This window comes from Gadus macrocephalus, chromosome 11 (assembly GCF_031168955.1).
Source record: "Gadus macrocephalus chromosome 11, ASM3116895v1".
Lineage (NCBI taxonomy): Eukaryota > Metazoa > Chordata > Actinopteri > Gadiformes > Gadidae > Gadus > Gadus macrocephalus.
The window spans coordinates 19,386,886-19,411,577 of record NC_082392.1 but is presented as its reverse complement, the minus strand read 5'-3'; the positions used below and the strand labels follow the sequence as shown (position 1 = coordinate 19,411,577).

The following is a 24,692-nucleotide window of genomic DNA, read 5'->3' as shown; positions in this document are numbered from 1 at the left end:
TGCGCACACACACACACACACACACACACACACACACACACACACACACACACTGGGGATTTGTGCTCTGATCCAGGGAGACGCATTAGGCTCATCAGGCTGCGGGAAGGACACAGCGGGGCGATAGCTGCGCGCACGTGCACCAGTACGCACACACACACTGCTGAGTTAATAGCCTGCCCCCCGCTGAGTTCCACCCAGAGAGGTTGGAGAGGGAGTGAAGTGTCACCAGAGCACAGGTAGCACACACCATTTGCCCCCTCTTCCTCTCAATCTCTCTACCTCCCTCTCCCTCTCCTTCACCTTCCTCTCTCACACTTCTCCTCCACCTCCCTCTCTCTCCATCTCCCTCTCTCTCTCCTTCACCTTCCTCTCTCCAACACTCCTCCTCCACCCTTCGTCTCCCCTCTCTCGCTCTCTCCTCCCTCTCTCTCTCCTCCAGCTCCCCCTCTCTCTCTCCTCCCGTTGGAAGGAGGGTTGTAATGTGTCAAATGAATGAATCGGCCACAAACTCTTCCTGCCTGTGATTATTGTAATTTACGTCAAGGAAATGTCGATGTTGTGTTCCTCAAACTGTTTACCTTGCAATGGTGTTTCGCCGAGGGGACACAGTGTCTACTGAAGCGGTTATCAGAACAGAGAGACGTTCTCATGCTCCTCCCCCTACAGCTTGTTCATTTCTCCATGATAATCGATGGTGTGACTCACCGACTCTGAGTTTGAAGTCATTGAAGGAATGCCGGTTGATCACGTCGAGTTTTCCCACCAACGCGAAGGCAAACTCAAGCATGGTCCCGATGTGCATGTACTGTCGGTCGTGCTCCTGGAGACACACAGAAACACACATGTAGGCGGACTGGTGTCACACACACACACACACACACACACACTAATGCAATGTAAAACATTATGTGAGTTAAGAGTCTGTTAGTCTGTATGTAGGTCCGTCTGTCTGTGGTGTTCAGAGTTCACCTGGACTCTGCATAGCAACCTCCCAACCCCCCGTCTAACACACTTATTGTATATAGTACGTCCTTGCACTTAGCTTAGTGTAGCATCTTATCCTACCTATATTTTTTGTGTACGTTGAAGGGGTCCACCTAGCAATTCTTAGTTCCTGGCACTTCTATGATCATCGTTACTGTACCGAGATCGATATATTGTACTTTTCTAAGTCGCTTTGTAAAAAAAAAAGAAAAGAATAAAAAGATACCTGCTGAGTGAGCTAGTTCTCAGAAAGCAAGGCCAGTTGAGAGAATTGGAACAAAGCTGTCTGTAAACAGAGACTAACTACTTAGGGAACATTTTGCCGCCCACTTTTTTTTTCACAGGTTTTTTGTTAAAGTATTATCTTTTTTTCTGATAGTCCTTTACTTTTTACCGTCACGCTGTTTTAATGAATCAATGTCCTAGAAAACACTACAGTTAGAAGACTGGCCCTTGGTAATTGCTAGTTCCTGATTAATGCAATCAAATCAGGAGGAAATAGCCTAATACACATTTGATATTAGGACTTGTACAATATTTCCTTTCAGTGCCATTTTATTCTATAATTAGTCAATTATGTGTGTGTGTGTATGTGCGTCTCTGTCTCTGTGTGTGTGTGTGTGTGTGTGTGTGTGTGTGTGTGTGTGTGTGTGTGTGTGTGTGTGTGTGTGTGTGTGTGTGTGTGTGTGTGTGTGTGTGTGTGTGTGTGTGTGTGCTTGTGCGTGATTCATGACCGTACCTGCATTGTGTGCTCGGGGGCAGGCGATGCGTTGAGCCCAGTAGCAGCCATATACGTGCTGCCAATGGTTTTGATCTTCTCTACCCCACTGAACTTTGGCTTGGATAGAAGCTACACAGACAGACAGACACACAGACATCAAAATACAGACAGTTCATTAGGAACATAAAACACACTACTTTTGGGGTTTGTATAACATAACGCACCCTATTGTGTGTTATGTGTTTGAATTAAGACTTGTTGAGACAGACCCTTTCTGTTCATTGAAGGTCAACATGTCCAGGGTTTATTAATAACTCATTGTGTTGCTCAAGTGAAGTTGCTTCGAGTGTAATGACTACAGGCAGCCGAACAACATCGTAGTTTCCCAATACCTCATCGAAGTCGGCGATGATCTCGTTCAGGAGCCTCAGGCACTCCAAGCCCTCCTTGTTGACGTCAGACTCGGTGTAGAACTCTTTGAAGTCCGGGATGGAGGCGAACATCACGCACACCAGGTCATACGACTGGTGGTACAAGTCCTGCAAGGGGCCCGAACAGAGCGGTGTCAGACACAGAGGTGGCCGGGAGAGGCCGGCGACAACACACACACGCATCCACCATGTTGAGGAACTCTAAACAAGGGCCATGGTTTGAAGTTCAATGTCAAAGATTTAAAAAAGATTTGAGAGAAAGGAAATAGTTAAACCAAAAGGGAATCACTAACATCCATGTTTGTTATATCCGTCAAACTACCAGTTCCAATCCAACAGGACTGCAACATTACTTGAACGTTTATGCAGTTATACAACCCCTGAAAATGTGTGAATTTGTGGTCCTGATGCAGTAGTTATATGCCCAATAAAATTAACAACCGACATTATTTTAACAGAGCAATACAGCCATTAACAGATTACTGTGATGAACTCAAGTCGGGTGTAGAGAACCGAGTCTGACACCAGCTTTTAAAAAATGTTTGGCCGACCATTTAAACGATCTATTTCCTTGCCAATGTACTCCAAACAGTACAGACTTCCCACAAGCCAACGTTGGATCCACATTGGAGGTGGATCGTACCAATGTAACCACACGTCTCGGACGCCATTCTGGTGGTAAGATCAGTTTTTTTACGCAACGTTTTTGGGATCTGCCCCCGGCTGTCAGGTCCTTCTCGCCCACCTCGTTCTTCCAGTTGCGCGCCAGGAAGTGTTCTGCGACGTGCGCGGGCAGAACGTTCTCCAGCAGCACGCGGTTAAGGTTCTCCATGGTCTCGATCTCCTCGCACTCCTTCTTGAACTTGTTCTTCCACAGGAAGTCTAACCTACAGTAATATTCATTCTGTTACAAGAGGACACAGAGGTGAAGAGGCTGTAGGTACAGCTGCACAGCGTTGCTTCCATCAAAGACACAGAGAGGCAGAGAGAGAGAGAGAGAGAGAGAGAGAGACAGAAATAGAGAGAGACAGAGTCAGAAATAGAGAGAGACAGAGACAGAAATAGAGAGAGACAGAGTCAGAGAGACAGAGACAAAAAATAATTCCCAATTGTAGTGATGACAATGAGGTATTTTCTTTTTATATTTTACTCAACAAAAAGCGTCAGCAAGAGTTTTGGCTCAATGTTGAAAACACAATGGATCTATTCATGCTCTATATCAATTTTCACCACCAAAAAAAAAGGCTGCATTTGACAAATGTTACATTTTAAATATTCACAAGAAAGTGTCTCTTGTGTTGGATCGGTCGTGAAATGAGACGAACCGCAATGCAACATCATTGTCGTCTCCATCAAGTATTCCATAAATCCATTTCCAAGTAACTGTCTTTTGTTGATGTTGTTTGTTGTACCTCCCCCTCAACCTCCTCGCCCCCCCACAAAAATCAATTTCGGTGAAGCCATCAGTCATACACGGCCTCTGCGCTGGATGCAGATAAGAGGTGGGTGAACAACAAGGGATCAGCCTGGCTAAGACAAAGTGGGAGGGGAGGGAGATAAGCTGAGCTTACGGACGCTGGCAGAGGAAGAAGAGGAGGGGAAGATGGTACGCAGGTTCAATAACCTGTTTCTCAGCCTAACGTTGTTACATCTTACCTACATGAGCACTTGCCGTTTCACCATGTGATGAACACATTATGGCTTGAGGGCGTAAAATAAAATAAAGAAACACAACTGGTTTCGCTGTGTGTTATGTATTAATCGCAAACACGATTTGGGGATTCACTGTGTGGATGCACTGTTGTTTATTTCAATAAACAGTCGTCGGTCGATTAATTTCAAACGTTAAAATGTATCTTGATAATATGAAGAGATTCCTTTTGGATGAATGTGTGTGGTAAGTCATCCGACAGCCACTTTGCTCGCTGTGAACAGGAGTGAAACAGAGGCTGAAAGACTATGGGAGGATATCGATCTTAACAACACCTCCGAAACCATTCTACTCATAAGGAATTCATGAGGCTTAAGACGGGGCCACTGCTATCTCCTGATGACACATTCCTAAAAACACATTTGTCATCCTAATAGAAAATGCAAGCAAAATAATTATGCAAATTGTGCTCATGCAACAAGCATGTTGATGCGGCGCAGCAGCACAGAACTAATCGGATCCACAACATAAAGATGTCCGTGTCCATGCCTAGGACACAGACATCTGTCAGAACAGGCCTTGGTATTGCACAACACAGCGATAACTCGGGAGGTCAGCTGCCTTTCATTCAGGGGTTCGATTGTTGATAGCCGGTATCCTCGTCCATGTGGATTCTGCTCCCCTTTTTGAGAGCCTACAAGCATTTCTGTTCAAGGCTACACGTTAAACACACACTCCCTGACACACACAGACACGCAACAACACAATACATGTTTGTTTAATCACTGTTTATAATGATATAACATTGACTCAGTCGGATCCCAGCTTAGAGTAACAGTAGCACATTAAGATTACGAAGCCATCTGTTTTGACGTGGCGGGGCTTCTTCATACCTACCTAGGGTATTTGAGAATACCCTAGGATCACCCGATGGGAAATATATGTGCTTCTGTGACTTCTTTGGTTTCCGCGGAAACCAGTTGTAAGACAGAGACCGAAGTGGCAAGTTCGACGAAACCAGGAGACAAAAGTGACACACACACACACCAACAAAAAAACACACACACACACACACACACAGACAGAGAGAAACACACACACACACACACACACCACACACAGTCGTAAGCTTCACTAGCTTTGTCTCGATTCACTGTATATGATGCGTGAATATGTGCACTGCACCGTTCTCCGTGCTTCTATCGACTTTTGCTTGTTATTACTGTCGCTCCATGCGTGTGTCAGTTACAGTACCCCTCAAGGCACAGTGTCCAAGCCTCATGGTTCCTCACCGCGTCTCATTCTAGGGAATCCAGACCCAGTTGGCCTGAACACCACCAACAGTACGTAGGCAGCCTCGACTTTGCACACTCCGGTTTCAGCCATTCCAGGGGGAGTCTGGCCCATATGTCATAAAAACTCTGCTAAAGGCCACCAGAAGCATTGTAGAAAGATAAAAACCCAGACATTGTGGTCCCAGCCTCCCACAGCAGGTAACTCTCACAGCAACACAACCCAGAGCAGCCTGGCGGCCATTAATCAGTGGCAGGAACCTGTGTCAAGGGAAGGGGAATAAGCAGGCTCTCAGCGGTCTGCTTTCACAGCATTTGCATAAGTCTCTTAAAGTCCCTGGTAATCTGTACTTTCCTTCAATTCAGGTTTGTTTTTTGGTTTTTGTGTTCACTGTGTGTAGTCAAAACGGTGACAAATGTTTGGATACGTGCACATTCGGAAACAGCCACTATCACTTCCTGAATGTTATTGAGGCAGGATGTCTAGAATACGGAGGAACCTCACACCTCATTGACCAATGGGACCATTCATAAGCCTGGCCAATCACAAGCATGATCCTATTTGTTCCAGTCCCGCACCCTTTTCATAACATTTTAAATGAGCCATCCGTTTAACGTCTGGGATAGACCCTTCAAAGAGGAAACGGTCATTATTAAAGATAATTCAACCTGCGCATGAAAGTAGCAGAGCCGTAATCACTGTTATGAGAAACACCTGTGGCGAATGGTTTCTGACTGAAATGACCAAAGTGTTTGACGTCTCCTCCCTGCTGGTTCTGACACATTAGGGGCCATTTTGTCGTTGGCGTTAATAGGTTGTAAAAACGATATGCAATGAACGTGTATTTTTAAATATTATATATAGACAGCTGAATACATTTACATTTAGGGCATTTAGCAGACGCTTTTATCCAAAGCGACTTACAATAGTACATTCGTCCGAAGAAACACAACCCCTTTAACACTCGCTTCCCTACTGGTTGGACAGTAGGTCTTCTTTCAGTCAATGTTACTAAACAAAATGGATGCAAACAATGGATGCACAGTTCAAAGGAGTCTCAGAGGCCCTAGATGGATGGGTGGAGATGAGGACGATAGTGTCAGGGCAGCCATGCTGTGGACCTACCTGTCTGGCCAGCACAAGAAGGGTGATGAAGAAGATGAAGAGGGAGATAGAGCCCATTGTCTTCAGGTCTTTGAGAACACCGGGCCTAGGGCAGAGAGGGGAGGAAGAGGAACAGTCCCACGTGAGAGAGAGATAGGTGAATGGGGGAGGGAAGAATCAATGTGGGTTGAAGATTCGATAGAGGACAATAGAAAGGAGAAAAGAAAGATTAACTAAATAGAAAAGGTACATAGAGTTAAAAAGGATTCCTCATACTTCAGTGCTGTAATGTTCTACTGTTTTTGTGGAAATTGGCCTCACTTATGACAGTGACAGTTTAAACGACAAAATGAAACAAAAAGAGAAAAAAAGTGCAGTGGGGAATGACATGGCGTCAAGGAATAAATAAAAGGGAATACCCCAGAGGATCAAGCCAGCAGTCTGCAGCCAGCCGTCATGATTGGCTAACAGAGTGCCCTTTTCCCAGCTGTCACTCTGTCAGGGCTGTCACTCGGGTTATGCCCTGACATGTGGCTCGTCTTCGGGTATCAGAATTTCTACCGGCAGACTGAGGAGCACGACCACCCACGACACCCATTCTTTTCTATCCCGGCATATTTAATCGTACGAGCGGCTGCACGCTAGTAACACCAAACAATGTCAAATATGACCAAAATACATTCTGAAACGTTGGCCTTGACGCTAGTACCAGTTTGATAACATGGCCTGTATGAGGCCTGTCGGACCACGAGAGAGAGTGGTTGACCTCGTTTTCTGTTAATACAAAGTTGTCCTATTTATATCAGCATGTGAAGGGTATCAATAAACAATAAAGCGTCAAAGTATTGATTTGAAAGTACCACTGAAAACCGAAATCAAAAAAAAAGAGACTCAACTAAATCGCAGAGAAATCCTGATGCTTGAAGCTGAAGTGTCAACAAAATGGAAAACAGTTTGGTTTTGCCCGGCAATCGAACAATAGTCAATCATTCATATCCCACTCCTGTAACACCATTATTCTGGACAGTGTCCTAAGGTCTCGGTACACAATCACTCTCCCTTGTTCTCTAACCTTTTCCCTGAGAGCCAACACCAAGGTTTTCCCATCTCTTTCCCGTTTAGCCGCTCATGGACCGTGACAAGGAACGCTGGACAATGCAGGTCCGGATCGGTGGGTTTTAGACGATGGCAAAGGCGAGGTTATCTTATATATTCATGGCTTTTACGGCTTCTGTATGTCCCTGGTCTACATGCATTTCGATCATGCGTCACATCCTCTAATGGTGATGCGACAGACTCCAACACCCACACCCACACCCACACACACACACACACACACACACAAACACACACACACACACGGTTCTTCCCAGACCTGGCATTGACATTTTGTTCACATTTCATTGACCTTATGTCGACCAGAAGACAGTCACCCCACCCTGGGTGTCAAGACTATAGGGAGACAATGACTGTGGCCTTAGCCTATCGCTAGGAAGGTGTCCGATAAGGCAGGACACCATATGCAGGGAAAATGGGCGTGGCAAACTGACGTTTGTCGCTGCATGTTCGGAACATTTAGGATGAATTTTTAAGGGGATAACGTGATTATATTGGGTCTGAGCCAGGCCAGCGGCAGCATATTAAAAACTCATTAATTCAAGTGTTGATGCCTTTTTGCAATGGGAGATATACCGTTTAATAAACGTTTTTAAAAAAAATTCTAGTGCTCGACCAATAACACGTTGCTACGGATCAGTTCGTTATGCTGATACGTCTCGACGCAGGAAGGGAGTAATTGAACGGATATGGAAATCGGTGGATTAACTGCCAAAGAGCATGGCCCTACGAAAGACCCCTATCTGACTCGAGGTCTTGGGATCCAGTGGCTCTGCGTTGGCCCGTCTCAATGTCAATGTTTGCTAAGACACCGAATCCCCCTTCACGCTAACCTTCGCCTGGATCCATTCACAGGCCACACCTCCAGAGCAGGAAGGTACAACGTAGGGCGACCGGGTGACGCACGGCGATACGGTGACGGCGGACGGCGACGGGACGAGACGCGGACCCTCGCCGTAGGGGAGGGGGGGGCGCGGGGTGTGAAGGTGTCGGGGATGGATACAGAGTGCTAACTCTTGTTTGATCAAGCGTTGCTGGGTGCGCCGCCGTGACATTGCATCGATCAGCGAGAGAGAAATGTTTCAGCGGCTGTGTGTTGGCGCACACCGTTTCAAATCTCCATCCATGCCTCTCGTCAATCATAAATTCCCTCTCTCTCTCTCTACCCCCCCCTCTCTCCTGAACCCAGCTTAGCAGATTCTCTCTCTCTCTCTCTCTCTCTCTCTCTCTCTCTCTCCCTCTCTCCCACCCTTATCCATCGACTCTCGCCCGCTCACCTGTCCAGCGTCTCCGTCCTGTACAGGAACGTGCTGTATTCATCCAGCAGGGACGCATGCGTCTGCAGTATAATGATGTTGTAAACCACCACGGCTGTCAGCATGATGATCATCTTCAGCTCGTAGTTGATCCTCAGGAACACCGAGCAGGAGATCAGGCCCAGAATGCAACTGTAGATGAAGTACTGGAGGGCAGGGGGAGGGAACGAAGGAGAAGGAGAGGGTTGCTATATGTTGCGGATGTTAAAACGGCTGGCAGAGCAATACTTTCAGCGAAGGGTCCATAATTGAGTCTTGAGATTAAAAGGCACTCAGCCTTTTATGCTTGCTTCAAAGACGCTTAGAATATTTGAACACTTTTCAAATGGGTGTTTACAAAAAATAACTCAGTCTAATGAGTAAATCATCTTAAAACTGTTAATCAGGACTCAAAATCCTGCCGGGCGGGCAAATATTCCACGAGTAAGAAACACTATAACAGACTAAATGAAGGTGGTAATGGAGTCACTACTAGAAAGTATTGTGATCATTTCTTTATGTGTTACGCGCAGATCACTTGTTGGAATTGGCCAAAAGAGCTCCCATGTTATCTCACAGCCGATCTGATACAGCAGCTGTTTCAGACATTACAAACAGACATTAACATCTGAGTGGTGATGTCAGAGGTACCGAGAAAAACACTGGCGCCCAACCCTCCCATTCCCGGGATAAGTGGTGGAACGGATCGTTCTTTAGGCCATAAAGGGCGTGTGAAACAGTCCACCCAAGGCTATTTTAAATAAACAACGTTGCGTGCTAAGTAGGCATTGAGCTAAAAACCAATGATCTATAAATGAAAAGAGTGCGGATGCCATTGTTGACATCTCAGCGGGTAGAGGTATGCGGCATCCCTCCAAAACAGCAGCACTTTCTGCCGACATATGCAGAAGGACTTTCAGTCCCCATCAAAGTAGTGAGACAAAACTGGTGCAGCCTGTTTTGATGTAGAAACAGCCCATTGAAGAAGCGCGTTTACAAAATCCTCTCATGTTAGCATTTCGTAAATGATTCATCGGATGCCACGCGAGAGAGTGACAACCGATTGTATCCAGTGTACGGCTGCTGCTATACTTCCATCACCGTCCACGAGGGAGGAGGTCAATCCTCAGAGGGTTGACACCCAGAGACCCACACCACTAGTGATGCAGAGGCCAACCGCAACAACCGCTCCTGGGAACATGAGCCAATGCCATGGTGGAGCAGCTAGGAAGCAAGCAGAACGGCCTCCGGCAGACACAGAGTATAGGAGATAAGAGAGATTGGGAAGATGGGTTGGATATCTTAAGATGTTTAAGGCTGGAGTTCAAAAAGTAGGAAGATAGAGGTAGAGGGAAGATCCTCTGAGGCTGGCTTCCTCAGGTCGACGACTTGACCCAAATTGCTCCATTTAGCAAAGTGGGCTTAACTGAATATATATATAACGCTGAATACTACACAAGTTGTTTTATAACTAGCAGAGGACACTGAGAGAGAAACGTAAACATGCAGACGCACACATAGACAAACAGCAACACAACAGATAAACACACTCGCAATTGACTTGGCAGGGGTTTCAATTGGTATTAAAAAGATACACTGATGCACTTAACTTGATTTCACACATGCATTATTCCGATTTATGTTTACTATACACAACTTACCGGGAGGTAGAAGCCATTTTTATCAATGGAGCTCATTGGTTGTCCATTGTTGTAAAAAAACGTCTCATTGGATGAATTATAAACCGTAACAGGCGAGGTCACAGACTCCCCCAAGAAGAACTGTGTACAAGAGAAATGGCAGTTTGAAAATAAAATAATATGCGGAATATACAATGTATCGGCTCATTTCCATTTCCAGCTAACTATTGAGTCCATTTCATTGTTTTCTTGTTCCAGATGTTTAACACATTGCAGAAGATGAGAATATTGAGAGGAAGGAAGGAAGTCTGAAGAGGAAGTTTGAGTCAACAGTTATCCTTGGTTCCATCCACTTGCCTGAAATCAGTGGATTAGCATCTCAAAAAGGTTAGAGTAACCCCAGGCACATACAACCATATCCAAGTCCTGTATCTTAGGCCTCCATATCATGTTTAATTCAGTTATTATAATGTGCATACAAATAAAAATAAAAAAATTTGACTGAGAGTATTTCAGACTTCTTGGGACTAAGGGTTATGGTATAGCCCTAAACCATAGCATGCTAGCGAATAGAATTTTTTAATTAATTTTTTTTAATTTCTAAAACTGAAGCAGCTAATTCTGACACTGAGAAGAAATGGAACAAACTTCCTCTGATCTGATTCTACTCTTTTTTACTATTATTCCAAGTACATGCATCCAGCCGCCGCCCCAATCCTCACACGTTCCCCCACCGACCGTCTAAACACACCCTCGCCCATTAAGGCGAGAGGCTATTGAGCGTCAAGGGGGTCACCGAGGGCGACCGTAATCCGCTTCCGTGTGAAGCCTCGTTAGTTGCCAGGCAACCGGGGCCACCTCCACAGTGACGGACAACTGCGGCGCCTCACCATGTTGAAGACGGCCATGACCAGGATGAGCGCGGTGGTCGTCATGGTGAGCGTGATGCGGGGCCACGGCTTGTTGGCGATGATACCGGACGAGCGCAGCAACCAGGTCCACGAGGCCGACGTGCTCTTACTGCAGTGCTGGGGGCAACAGGCATGTGTGCACGTGAGCGCGTGTGCGCGTGAGCATGCGCGCAGGTTTGCACGTGTTCATGTGTGCACGTTAGCGTCTGTGCACGTGTGAATGTATATAAATGTGTGAATATACATACGTGTGCACGTGTGAGCACAGACACATGTTCCCACGTGCACACGTATGTCACAAGCGCACACATTGCTCACACATCAATCATTTAGAATAAAAGAGTCCTCTTTCTAATTGGACCGTTTGCACAACCCGCACTATAAACAATAAGTGTTTCGTGATTGACCGAAGGCTCAATTTGTCAAGACATTTCAACTCATCACCGACGGTAATAGTGTGTTATGTTCAGTGCAGTCAATGTCAAATAACGTGTGAAGGAAAGATTGGCACACATCAGTCCCAAAGAAGGCTCTGGTTTTCACACTCTTCCCCCCCCCCCCCCCTCTCTCTTTTCCCTTCTGGCTTCCATTAGTAAATGGAAAAACAGAGTCGGACATAACAGCTTTCTGACTCAGTGTTTGGCCACGCTATTCAAATGAAGGCACTAATTGCACCGCCGCAATTTATCATGAGTGGCTTTTAATTTCTCGCTCTGTAAAATGTACATTTAGCGAGGGGCGCTGAAATGTCAACTCACTTACTAGCTCAGAGCTCAGGCGGTTCGACTCTTAGCTTTAGCACGCCCAGTTCAGGACAACTGCTTTCCGGTGTCTGACCCTGCCTGTAGCTGTTGAGTCTCTCGACTGTGGAAGATAATGATAACAGTCAGAGCTTGAATCGCTTGCCCATTCATCTCTGAGCTGTCCTCAGTCTTCTGATGGAGGACAAGAAAACAGCGGTGGATAATTATAGATATTTACGTCATATGGATGGGAGAGAAATACAGAACCACAGTGATAGTGTGGCTCATCGTCGCACCCTGATATCTATCTACATGAGGTAGATGGAGTGAGTGTCTGAACGTGTCCCGTTACCATGGCTTCCTTTTTCACCCTTCTGGTCTTGTGTTTATTGATTTCTTATGTGAAAATAGGGAAAAAAAAAGTGGTTCAACCTGGTAAAAAGATTTGGTTTGGCTTTATGTGTTGCAATGTTGTTTGTATGTTTTTGCTTCTCCCTTTTCTCGATTGAAAAAGTGGATATGCATACGTACACACACACATGAACACACATGAACGTACACACAGATGTATATATATAGAGAAGTGACAGCTATTGTGTTGTAAACAAGAAAGTGAATCACAGAGGAACACCAAGAAAGAAAATAAAATGCAACAGAGTCTGAGAGTCTCTAAATCCGTTGTTTTGCCGCTGTGGGCAACGTGTCAAACAAGAGCAAGGTAGCAGGATCCTCTCACAGGAGCCAGTTAACCAGAACAGAGCAACAACCAGGGACACGTCTTTGTTGGAGGAGAATGAGTCATCCTGTTACAGCCCGGGGCTGAATAGCTTTTCTCTGTTGTTCAACTTTATCCTTTTTTTGTTTCATTCTGCTCTCTATCGCAACCAGTTTTTGTACAACGTGGAGGGCTAGGGATGGCAGCGGGAACCCCAAGCTGACTCCTTAACAATCAGAAGAAACGTAATCTGAAGTGGATCTCGTCATCCACAAAATGCCAAGTAAAACGAGAGGCGTGGGACAAAATGGTATCTTTAGTTTACATTTATGGCATTTAGCAGACGCCTTTATCCAAAGCGACTTACAACGTTTCATAGAAACATTAACAAATCGATGACGGAGAAATCCATGCAAGGCGACAGCTAGCTCTTTAGGGAGCATTTATAGTTAGGGTTCCGACACACTAGCTGGCTGTGTGTAAGCACATTACATGCTAAGATATTAGCTATGCTTTTGCATCTATGCATTAGCATTTGGATGTAAGACGTTTTTTTGTTGCAGGTTGTTGATCATGGGTAATGATATGACTCGGCGTAAATTAGAATCTATTTGAACATGGACGGATGGTACACCAGACGACCACAGAGTACAGCGCGTGTCAGGCACAATACATAACCGCGGAAGGGTACCCTTCTGATTGGCCGGAGCCGGCTCCTCACCAGGAAGTGTCCGATGAAGCAGATGACTAGGATCAGTGAGAGCGTGAGGAAAGACATCCCGAAGGAGATCCCCAAGATGGTCGTTCTGCAGACAAAAACAGACATAGACATAAATCCAGCTACAATCCAGGGGTCCTCTCGATTCAATTCACTCCCTTAGCAAGAAAGAAATATTGAGAAGAGACTCAGAGTGGGGGATCCCTCCATCCAGGGATGATCGGGAGGGCAATGGGTGCCATAATTGACATACATACATACATACATACAGACAGGCAAAAAAAAAATTGGTTAACCGTAAGGAGTGTCCAGCCACCTTAGAGATGAGCCGAGAGCCAAACTCAACTCACTCATATTAATCATCCGTGGTCGAGAGGAAACAGCACACCTACTTTGGCAGGACCAGGATCTGCACGATGAAGATGCAGAAGAAGATGAGGCAGGCGCAGGTCACGTAGTACTTGAAAGTCGGCAGAGTTGTCGCCCGGTACTGGAACGTCAGAAAGGAAAATAAGTCACTTCCCCTCTGGTTGAGAACTGCCGATGTGTTCGCCATCGGCCTCCACGGCTCACTTTCAGTGTGTTTCACTCGGCAGACATGGCAGCTACGCCTGTGATGTGCCAGGGCTTTCAGGGGAAGTAGGGGTGTGGGTGTGGGTGTCAATGCGTTTCAGGGTTTTCCTTCCGAGCGGCTGTGCCAAACCGGAACGCCGAGCCACTGCCAGATGCTGCCTGTGTGTGTATGTGTGTGTATATGTGTGTGTGTGTGTGTGTGTGTGTGTGTGTGTGTGTGTGTGTGTGTGTGTGTGTGTGTGTGTGTGTGTGTGTGTGTGTGTGTGTGTGTGTGTGTGTGTGTGTGTGTGTCTTACCTCCTTCTCCAAGGACTTGTTGTGAAAGAATAACGATATTCTTTGGATGTCTTCGGATTTAAGCCATTGTCTGAAAGTACGTAATTAAAGAACAATTTGGAGACACGAGAAAACACATATTGGAACATATATTGTTGTTTTTTTTGGATGAAAGTGAGTTTAGCTACAAAGTCATACTACCTATCTTTTGTGTAATTAACAGGTCAGGGAATTGTAAATTACTTAGTATCTTACTCCATTAATCATCAAACACATTCATATGCACAGCGTCATCAAAAGCAGGGGCCTCCCACGATGGTGCATAACCCACATACCCTGTTTTATCTCTCCTCATGCTCCATCTCACTAAGCATCATAAATACCCCAGAACGCATACTTTTGAGAATTGATCCCATCAAAGGTCCTGATCATCCTCTCTGTGAGCTCTTCCTCGAAGCGCTTCTTCTGGGACTTGGTTCTGCGTCGCACAGCGGGAAAAGACAGAGAACAAAGACATTCTCGTGATTTCACTGCCTATTCAGCCCGCAAGCAACTAGGCCTGCAGCACGGCAGACGTAGCCAAACCAAATCTGCCAGGGCTGCATGCTAGGGAATAATCTCGCATGCCCCACCCCCCCTTGGATTATGCAGATATGTTGTTAAATCGGCAGTTTACCTCTCTGATCTCCGCTGGAAATGGTACTGCCCCATTGGCACGTCCTGACAAACCCGAAGTGATATAAGAGAGAGAGAGGGAGAGAGAGAGAGAGAAAGGAAAAGGGAGAGGAATCAGGGTTTAGCCAAACTGAGCCCTTGTTAGCTTTTGTAATCGGCGGCAAAAAAACACAAAAATTGAGCTCAATTTGAGTTCACTCTGTAAGGATAGACTAAAAATGGAACGAAAACAAAGGGGGAGCCATTTATCTCTCCACTTTAAAAGAGGAACTTAATCCAATCAGCCTTGAAGCACCTTTGTGTTTGCGTTTGTGCGCTTTCCTTCCCAGACTCCGGTACTCACGACGGTGTTGATCTTGCCGTTCTCGTTGGTCATGCTGTCCCGGTGGTGCAGGTTGGCGAAGGGTTTGGCGGCCCCCCAGGACTCCAGGTACCGGGTCATGCGCACCGAGGCTCTCATCTTGGCCCCGTACACCGTGTGGCGGGGCCGGTAGTGCTGCTGGGGGCTCCGACGCTCCACCTGGATGGACGGAGGGTGGGTGGGAAGCAGTGGTTTCCATACAGTTTTCATTGGACATGATGTCACTGGTCTGTGTTCATTGGACATGATGTCACTGGTCTGTGTTCATTGGACATGATGTCACTGATCGGTTTTCATTGGACATGATGTCACTGATCGGTTTTCATTGGACATGATGTCACTGGTCGGTTTTCATTGGACATGATGTCACTGGTCTGTTTTTATTGGACATGATGTCACTGGTCTGTTTTCATTGGACATGATGTCACTGGTCTGTTTTCATTGGACATGATGTCACTGGTCTGTTTTCATTGGACATGATGTCACTGGTCGGTTTTCATTGGACATGATGTCACTGGTCTGCTTTCATTGAACGTGATGTGACTTGTCAGTTTTAATTTAACATGATGTCACGTGTCGTGTATGGCACTTAATGTATGCACTTATTGTATGTTGTACGTTCTGGCACTCAATGTACGCACTTATTGTATGTTGTACGTCCTGGCACTCAATGTACGCACTTATTGTATGTTGTACGCCCTGGCACTTAATGTACTCACTTATTGTCTGTAGTACATTCTTGCACTTAAAAATAGTCTTTAGCATTGTGGAGCATTTTCTCCTAGCTAGGGCTAATGTATACGGGGAATGGGTTAACCTAACAATGTTAGTACTTGGCATTTGGCTCTACCTTAGGGTTGATAACCAGGTAGGTGATGACCCCGTGCAGCTTCAGGTAGGGGTCTCTCTCCTGCCCATCCCCATCCTCCACCTTGTACGCCCCGTTCAGGTGCTCCAGCGTCACCGAGGTGATGTGGACTCGCCTGGCCGGAGGGACACAGGCGGTGGTGTCATTGGTGCCGTTAAAAAAACGAACGTGTGTGTTCTGACTCCAGACACACACCGTTGGGTCTTGGGCCTGACACCAATAGGCAAATTGAGTGATAACGTATTTTTTCAGAGCCTAATTTCTGTGGACGTGGCCATGATACAGACTTGTTGATTTGAGATTAGATTCTTGAATATATTCAATTTAACCAACGTAAAATGGTGCAAGCATCCCCGACAAAGGTCCTTTAGACCAGTTCGCCCTCGCATGTGTTCAACAACTTTGTGAATTAAAAATTGTATTACAAAGAAATCATGGCCATTGTGGAAACGGTTTGATTCAATGGGGTCATTATGGGCAGCCATCTCACCCCGGTACACCTCCTGCCTCCATGTGATTGGCCAGTGTGACGTCATGTGACCACACGTCATACTGCCACTTCTGAAGCCCGATCACGCCACACAGCACGTTCCCAGAATGCACTCCGACACGCATGTTGATGTCAACGCCGGTGGCGTCTCGAACTTTCCTGTTACACAACGGAACATAATGCAACAGCGCAATCAGCCTCAGCTGAGCTCAATGTTTATCGACGTACAACAAGGTGTTGTACATTAAACATGGGAAACAATGCACAGGTCTTTCATTCACCGAAAATGCCATTTACTGTTAGGGTTAGGTCCAAAAATTGGAAGAGTTGATTTACGTTTACCATTCATATATTAAAATTTTACTTTATCTCTAAATCTGCGTAGATAGAGTGTACGGTTTTAGCAACTGTCATCCTAACCGCTATCTCTGAGACTGTTCAGTGACATTCCTGTTCCAAATTGCTATGCAGCGACTGACACAAAAAGGGGTTAATCACTGACAAATTAAAATTCTACAGCAAGAGAGCGAAACCAGTGGATTGTTCCTTCATTTTTATCGATAACTGTGTTTATTCGTGTTTTGTTTACCAAAGTGCCTCTGGCTGGTTTGAACTCGGAATCTCTTGAAGGGTAGATATTTTTCTACTTAGGCAATATATTATTCCCACCATTTTCGGTTTAAGTGAATAATTAGAAAAAAACGTTTATTTTTAATTGGTTTAGTTTAGAGCAATAAGCTAGTTTAGAGGGCTTCAGCCATTGCAGCTGAGAAACGGGCTGCAATGTAACCCTACCCTATGGGGCAATAGTGTCCCATTGATGTATGTCCTTTCAAAGTGCTTGTTTTTGTAATGGACAGGCTCAAACTGGTTTTATCAGTGTATGGCACAACCTCTTTTCGTTCACCATTTGCTCGATCCGGTCTGTTTGTTATAGTTTCTAACCAAATCTCACTAAATTAAAAGACTCGCTCTGAGATCTCGACCCTTCCTGACCCAAATAAGACAACACTACGCTACGCTTTCTGTAGTCCAACACGACAAACTCTTTTTCCGGCCGTCCTCTCTCCAACTCTCACCCACGTTTCTATTATTATCTTCTCAAAACGAGATTCGGACACTTGTAATTACAATCTGAGCATGTCACTTGCAAAAACAGCCACTTTTAGAGAATGTAAATTGACAGGGCACTGTGCTCATGCTCTCGCTCAAAACTGGACCAATTTAAAAAATGGTTGTCAACATTAGTCACACAAAATGATGGGTTCATCTGTTTTGGCACTGCAATGGGGAAACGAGCTCCCTGTCGATGTCAGGTCCGAGAGTCGCTCACCAGCTTCTGCAAGAGACTTATGACTCACTTGTTCTGAGTTCACCTGGACTCTGCATAGCCTACTCTTTTACGCACTTTGGATTAAAGCGTCTGCTAAATGGAAATGGAAAAATGCTAAGCTCCAGGTAAAAAAAATGCCTGGAGCATTGAGTCAGGCGAGATTATTCCACTGAGTCTTGTATACGGACTCGGATAGAAAATTCAACCCAACTCAGCCCAAAGAGGAATAATGATGAGACATTACCATCGTTGTTTTACACAATGCTGAACTCGAGCCTAATATGACCTATTAAGTCACGGTGGGAGAGGGACTCACATAACCTTTGCCCATATTGTTCTCTGCCTTCCCAACAGCCTCCTATTTAATAAATACTAACCATCACCTAGCAACAGATGCAGACAAAGTCCAGCCCTAAAGGTCAGGCTTAAACACAGGAAACCAGCAATTAGGGTCCAGTTGCTTGACGCACTGTGTGCTTAAAAGCAATGGGCGTGTGTGTGCTTGTGTGTGCATGTGTCTGTGCATGCGTGTGTACGTGTGTCCGTGTGCGTGTGTACACTACATATATGCACACACTGGGAATGCTATTGAGTATACACATGCATGTCTGTGAGTGCATTGCAAGCACATGCAGGGGTATCTGGCTGTCCCCGCTTGTTAGCAATACACACAGCAGACCTCCTGGACCCCCCTAGCCTCCCTGCTCTTGTGTCTCTCTCTCCATCCTGTGGTCTAAGATCAAGGTTGGTGTGGGTTCGTCACGAAGCATCCATTCACCGTGCTGAGAGAGGAGCATAAGGAATCGATGTTGGACGTTTTGGGCTTTACATTATTTTCAATTCATGCCCGTTTTTTAAAACATTGGACGTTGATATCTTTATTCTTATTCCATCCGTTTCCTCTTTTATTCTGAAACGAGTATATCAGAGGGTGAGCCATGGCAAACAAGCAGTAAATACCAGAGGTGGGACCAAGTCATTGTTTTGCAAGTCACAAGTTAGTCTCAAGTCTTTGCCGTCAAGTCCCGAGTCAAGTCCCGAGTCAAGTCACAAGTCAAGGCCGACAAGTCTCAAGTCGAGTCCCAAGTCCTACCGTTTGAGTTTCGAGTCCTTTCAACAACAGAGAAATAATATTTAAGATTTGTATTTATTAAGCCTTTTTTTGGAAGAACATTGTTCAAACACTCATTTCAAAAGTGTAAGCTTAACCATTTCAAGCATGTCACCACTTTATAAAAGATATCCTCACTCTCAAAAATAAAATAAAATAAAATAATCGACATGTAATAGTAGTGTGTGCAGTGACGTTGAAAGGACTTTCTGTTGCTGGTGGCTTGCTGGTGCTGGTGGCTTGCTAAGCTGCGTTGAACACAATGGAACCTAAGCAATGGAACATAAGCAAAGGAACCTAAGCAATGGAAGTGGAACCTAAACAATGGAATGTCGTGGAGATGAGTTCCACGTAAGCAGCGCTTTGCAAATCTACAGTAGCCGCGTTTACATGGCACATCTGATCCACATAGATTTCTATGTTGCGGCATAGATCTGTTCCTAAAATGTGTTCCGAATGTACTGTATACATGGCAGTAACAAAAGTGTCCGTTATGTCTCTCGCGCACACCTGACACATCTCTGGACCGGCGGCGACATAATGGATGTCTTCTCACTATCGGGGATTTTAAATTGGATTTTAATGAAAGCACAGCAGGAGAGAGCTTTTCTCTGCCTGCTCCTTCAATTAAGAAGGAGCAGGACAGCGCAGCAACGTCAATTTCTCGTCAGATCTTTATATTTACCCTAAGCTCCGCCGCAAACAAGAGGAATTTGGATGCGAGTCCGCAGCCAAGACTGGAGGGAGAGAGTGGTCTTACGGGAATTTAGTGACCAGGAATCCTCGAAGGTCCAATTGCGCACTACTGCAGATGCAATTTCTCTAAGTTAAGAAGTATTTTAACGTTCAGCCTGCAAAAGTACTAGTAGTAACCTACTCATTTACAGTTATTTCGGACGCGCGCGGACACGTCATTAATAAACAACACCCATGTCCCGTCGCTAAGCAACCGGACACGCTTACCGGACTACTTTTACGGAGTGATAACAAAGACGTGAATCAGGCAAAAATCCACTTTTCCACGTTTTGCCTACTGGCGCGCGGGTGTGTGTGTCATGTATGTATCATAATAGAAACAACGTGGATCTAATTTGATTGGATGTCGTGCCGCACACAGGTCACGTGCAAAGGGAGAGAGAGCGGTCAGTGTCGTGTAAACATACATTTTAGGTTCGAGGAAAGTAGCAAGTCTTTTCAAGTCAAAAGGGTCAAGTCCAAGTGAAGTCACAAGTCACTGATGTTAAAGTCCAAGTCGAGTTGCAAGTCTTTTTAGATTTAGTCAAGTCGAGTCTAAAGTCATCAAATTCATGACTCGAGTCTGACTCGAGTCCAAGTCATGTGACTCGAGTCCACAACTCTGGTAAATACAGAACGCGCTCGCAGGTAAAGTCAATTGAGAAATGTAGCCCAGTATAACCACACACTCTCTTCGTCGTTGTCGAGCTGGAAGCACGACACCATATTCCCACACAAAAGGTCTATTTAGCCAGGCAGAAGACTAACGCGTGTGTAACATGTGTGCCGATGGGTGTGAAATGACCAATAAGGGGTCTGATTGTAAATAGATAGATTCCTTCTGAATGATCTGACAGATATTATACTCTGGCCGTCAGACACGATTGGTTTTCAACTGCAGGGTCAGGTCACAGAATGGAATTGCAATGTGATAATATGGGGGACACACACACAAACGCGCACGCACACACACACACACACACACACACACACACACACACACACACACACACACACACACACACACACAGGTATCCATTGGATTCCCATGGGCAAACTATTCGATTTGAATCCAAATGTAATGTCCTCCTCACCCCCCCCCCCCCCCCCCCCATGCTCACAGTGCTGGAGATGTAAGTGTTTGTGAGTGTGCGGGTATACCTGCCTGTGCGTTTGTGTCTCATTAGACAGCAGTGACCTGATCCCGCTTCCTGTGTCTTATAATTATCTCCACAACCACCCCGACAGGGACGCGAACGTGACTGTGAATCAGGCTCCCATAGAATAATCATCAACCTGACAAAACAGAGCTGCCTCAGACCAGAGCAACAGAGCACCGAGAAAACAACTCGCCCAGACCGCCTAGGGCCACGCCAGCTCTTCTTCCTTCGTAGTGGGGGTAGGTTAAAAGGCGGGTGCAAAACCTTTAACATCTCCGCCCTGCTCTGTTCGCTCTTTAAATTTCGGTATCCGTCGCGCCTCACACGAACACGCGCACACACAGACAGATAGACAGACGGATACTCACACGCAGGCACACACACAAACACGCACACACACACACACACACACACACCCACACACACATACACAAACACGTTGTTCTTGTCATCACCCCCTCCCCCGGTGGCTTTGTGTTTACCCGGTGGCATGGCAGGGTCAGAGAGGGACACTGACACCGCAGGCGGTACACTGAAGGTGTACCGAAGACCTGACGCAACCCCCGAGGGGACCCTATCTGACAACACACCATTTGAACTAGATCCCGTTTGATCCAGACCAAACTTAATTATATGTGTGAGAGAGAGAGAGAGAGAGAGAGAGAGAGAGAGAGAGAGAGAGAGAGAGAGAGAGAGAGAGAGAGAGAGAGAGGGGTTTGTGGATGTATTTGTAGTGTGGATTATATCATCTTTGTTGTGTTTGTTGTGGCCTTTAATGGAGGCTTTCATTGAGAGGACAGAAAATCCCCACCTTTCCTCGGAGTGTTCGTTCCTCTGCACTTTTCATCATCTGACGAGAATTCCAGCATTGTATGCCCTTTGATTGGCAACGCAAATAGAAAACATACCGGTATTTTGGCTGCAGAACAATAACTATCCCCAAACCGCCACCAAGACAGTAAAAGTAAAAGGAGTTTGTGTACATTGGGATTGCTTGCACATTTGCGTCCCTCTGGGCACTTCTAAAGAAATTTGAATAGATAAATGTGTGCTGTGTAAATGGCTGCACATCAGGTATTTTAATGGAACAGCTTCTTTAATAAAGTAGGTAAGCATCCTCATCACCACTTGAGATGTTACAGGAGCTGTGATTCAAAAAGCACCCTAGCGAAACGCCAGTAGTACCACACTGTGAAGGGGATGACGCAATGTTTTCAAGACCCGCACGGCCATGAAATGTATGAAAAATGCACTCAATACTAGACTAGGCTACTTATCTACTATAGCTCAAATTGGGCGTGTAAATTGAAATAAAGTGTGGCCTTTCCACTTCAATAACCATCAAGGTGGTTTCACACACAAACTTCATAATTTTCTCCAGATGCATCCATGAATTGTTTCACATTGATCACTGGGGTAAGTGTTGAAGGGACGAGAATGAATGGAAGAAGAAGAAGAAAAAGGAGTAGAAGAAGAAGAAGAAAAACAACCACAACAACAACAACAACAATGGAACTCCTCATAGTCCTCATCACTGGATTGAAAAATGTTAGGCTCTGCAATTAAAGAGTGCAGTTTGTAATTCTGCAGCATGTAGCTTATAGGTCGGTGCGTAATGCGTATCCCCAAAAAGCCCTCCATAAATGTGGTCGGAAGCAGGGAGGAAACATCCCCTTCCATTCAAGACCCCTGGCAATTCCTGACCCACACCCACATGCCTAATAAGACTCCCGGGAATCCTAGGAAGACTGGATTGCTTAAAGGCGGTTTCCATCCTTACATTTTTGTTGCTCTATGGCTATATATAAGCATTTCATTATTTTAAGATCTGTTACGTCAAACTCTGCCGCTGCGAGTTGATTCCCAAGTTGCCATCATTAAAACACACCAAGTTCAACACAGCGAGCCCCCCTTCTAATCTGGTACAGAGAAGCAGGCAGAACGTGACATAGGCCCGTGCTCATCACCACCCCTGTTGCAACCCCTGTCTATCGTAGCTGTGTCTCTCCTCCCTCTCAGATGTCCATTGTCAGACGTATCAAAACTAATAGCATTATTTATTTTGGTTGTTTCATGTGGTTTTTCATTATCATGGATGCGAGATTCCCTGTAGATTTATAACCTTGTTGCCATCGTGGGTATATATCGTGCGTCTATATCCGCCCCTCCTTTTTTATTACCTTCCGAGCGGTGATGCCCAGAGGCCTGCTCTGTGTGCGATCAATAAAGCATAACTCTTCTCATCCAATCGCTCATGAGCGATCATAAAAATGCAGCCACCTTTGATTCGTGTTCCCCGCTGGCCGTATACACAGGCGTCTGCTGGTGAATCATCCACTGAGGGAGACGCAGTCAGCTAACTAGGAAGTGGAACTGGAACCAATATAAGGTTTGGCAGAAGACGGCCGTGTGTGTGATGGGAACAACTGATGATTTCTTTGGACCCCCGCAATAAAAGCGGTGATGAAAAGGTGACAGTGCGCAGACACCAAATTGCCTGTGTGGCTTTTCCCATTTATTTGATGCTACTCCAAAGCACTTGCTATGATGCAGTGGTTTAATAAATTGACCCGAGACTAGCAGCGCTGTTATAGACCAGAGAAATAATAACCTAAACTCATTCAAGAACTGACACAGAGATACTATGTCAAACCCTTCTGTCTCTATCTCTCTGTCTCTATCTCTCTCTCTCTTAATCTCTCTCTCTCAATCTCTCTCTCTTAATCTCTCTCTCTTAATCTCTCTCTCTCTCAATCTCTCTCTCTCTCAATCTCTCTCTCTCTCAATCTCTCCCTTCACCTTATCTCTCTCCTTCTCCATGTGCGATTCAAATAGAATATGAATTCAAGAGTATAGTGCGGTAGCAGATACAGCCAATAATACCCCAGGTCTGAAGCATTGCATTTGATGTTTCCTGTTTTATAGACGTTGTAATAGGCAATACAAAGGCCATGCAAACTAATTGTACACATAGCCAATGGCGGTTCTACACGGGGGCCTACGGGGCCAGTGCCCCTGTAGACATGGCCCTGGCCCCCCCTGTGGCCCCCCCGTGCTGACCAAATAAAACAATTATGATTCTGCTGATTTCAAGGAGATAATTTGACGCAAAGTTCTACACGGGTAATTTAGAGCGGCTAACCCAAACACTGTGCTATTGCTTCTCTGTTAATGAGAGCTCAGCGACTACTCTTGGAGAAAGGAGCCACGATTTCTCCTGTTGCAACAGTCAAAGGTAAGCAAAACGATTTCATTTCGTAAGTGACTTGTTGTTCTTGCACATAACCGTGTCCTCACACTGATGATGAAATTAAGTTTGTAAATGTCTGGTCTCGATGTATTTAGAAACGTAATCATATCTAAGCAAACTCCTCAAAGCAGAAGCGAGTATCCAAATGTCAGTATACTTGCTAGGTCTAGGCTACACAATGTTGTGATGTTAACCACGTATTTTCTCAGTTTTGGCTGCTGCATTGGGATAACAAATACATTTGAGTAAAGAGTAGAAGGCTATCTGCCCGTGTTAAGTAGGGAGGGATCGTTATGCAACGAAATCGAATGCATGCCCCTACGTTTTTTTCTTCTAATAGCAGCTATCATGAAATGAGGAAAGAACAGTAGAACAGTGAAGTTTTCTTTGAGCTCTTTAGACTGTGCAAGATTGCTGTAACCCTTCCTGCAAGCACAGCCTCTTGGGAACACAGTTTCTCCACACTGAGTTTTTTTTCACATTGACACACTGTAAGTTGTAACCTGTACTGTATTTTTTATTTGTCATTTTTTATG

The 24,692-nt window shown here is 45.4% G+C and overlaps 1 protein-coding gene across 1 annotated transcript in view; it reads right to left on the bottom strand.

The window, feature by feature from the left end:
- adcy2a (adenylate cyclase 2a) overlaps positions 1–24,692 on the bottom strand; it is a 40,461-nt gene that overhangs the window by 2,731 nt on the left and 13,038 nt on the right. Inside the window, exons 7-22 of the mRNA XM_060064880.1 lie at positions 16,568–16,726; positions 16,060–16,192; positions 15,192–15,368; positions 14,850–14,893; positions 14,571–14,651; positions 14,195–14,264; positions 13,718–13,815; positions 13,329–13,413; positions 11,129–11,266; positions 10,260–10,379; positions 8,581–8,765; positions 6,209–6,293; positions 2,885–3,043; positions 2,101–2,247; positions 1,727–1,837; positions 709–823 (exon numbers count right to left, since the gene is read on the bottom strand). Coding sequence (XP_059920863.1) covers positions 709–823; positions 1,727–1,837; positions 2,101–2,247; positions 2,885–3,043; positions 6,209–6,293; positions 8,581–8,765; positions 10,260–10,379; positions 11,129–11,266; positions 13,329–13,413; positions 13,718–13,815; positions 14,195–14,264; positions 14,571–14,651; positions 14,850–14,893; positions 15,192–15,368; positions 16,060–16,192; positions 16,568–16,726 — 1,907 coding nt within the window. The remainder of the gene's footprint in view (positions 1–708; positions 824–1,726; positions 1,838–2,100; positions 2,248–2,884; positions 3,044–6,208; positions 6,294–8,580; positions 8,766–10,259; positions 10,380–11,128; positions 11,267–13,328; positions 13,414–13,717; positions 13,816–14,194; positions 14,265–14,570; positions 14,652–14,849; positions 14,894–15,191; positions 15,369–16,059; positions 16,193–16,567; positions 16,727–24,692) is intronic.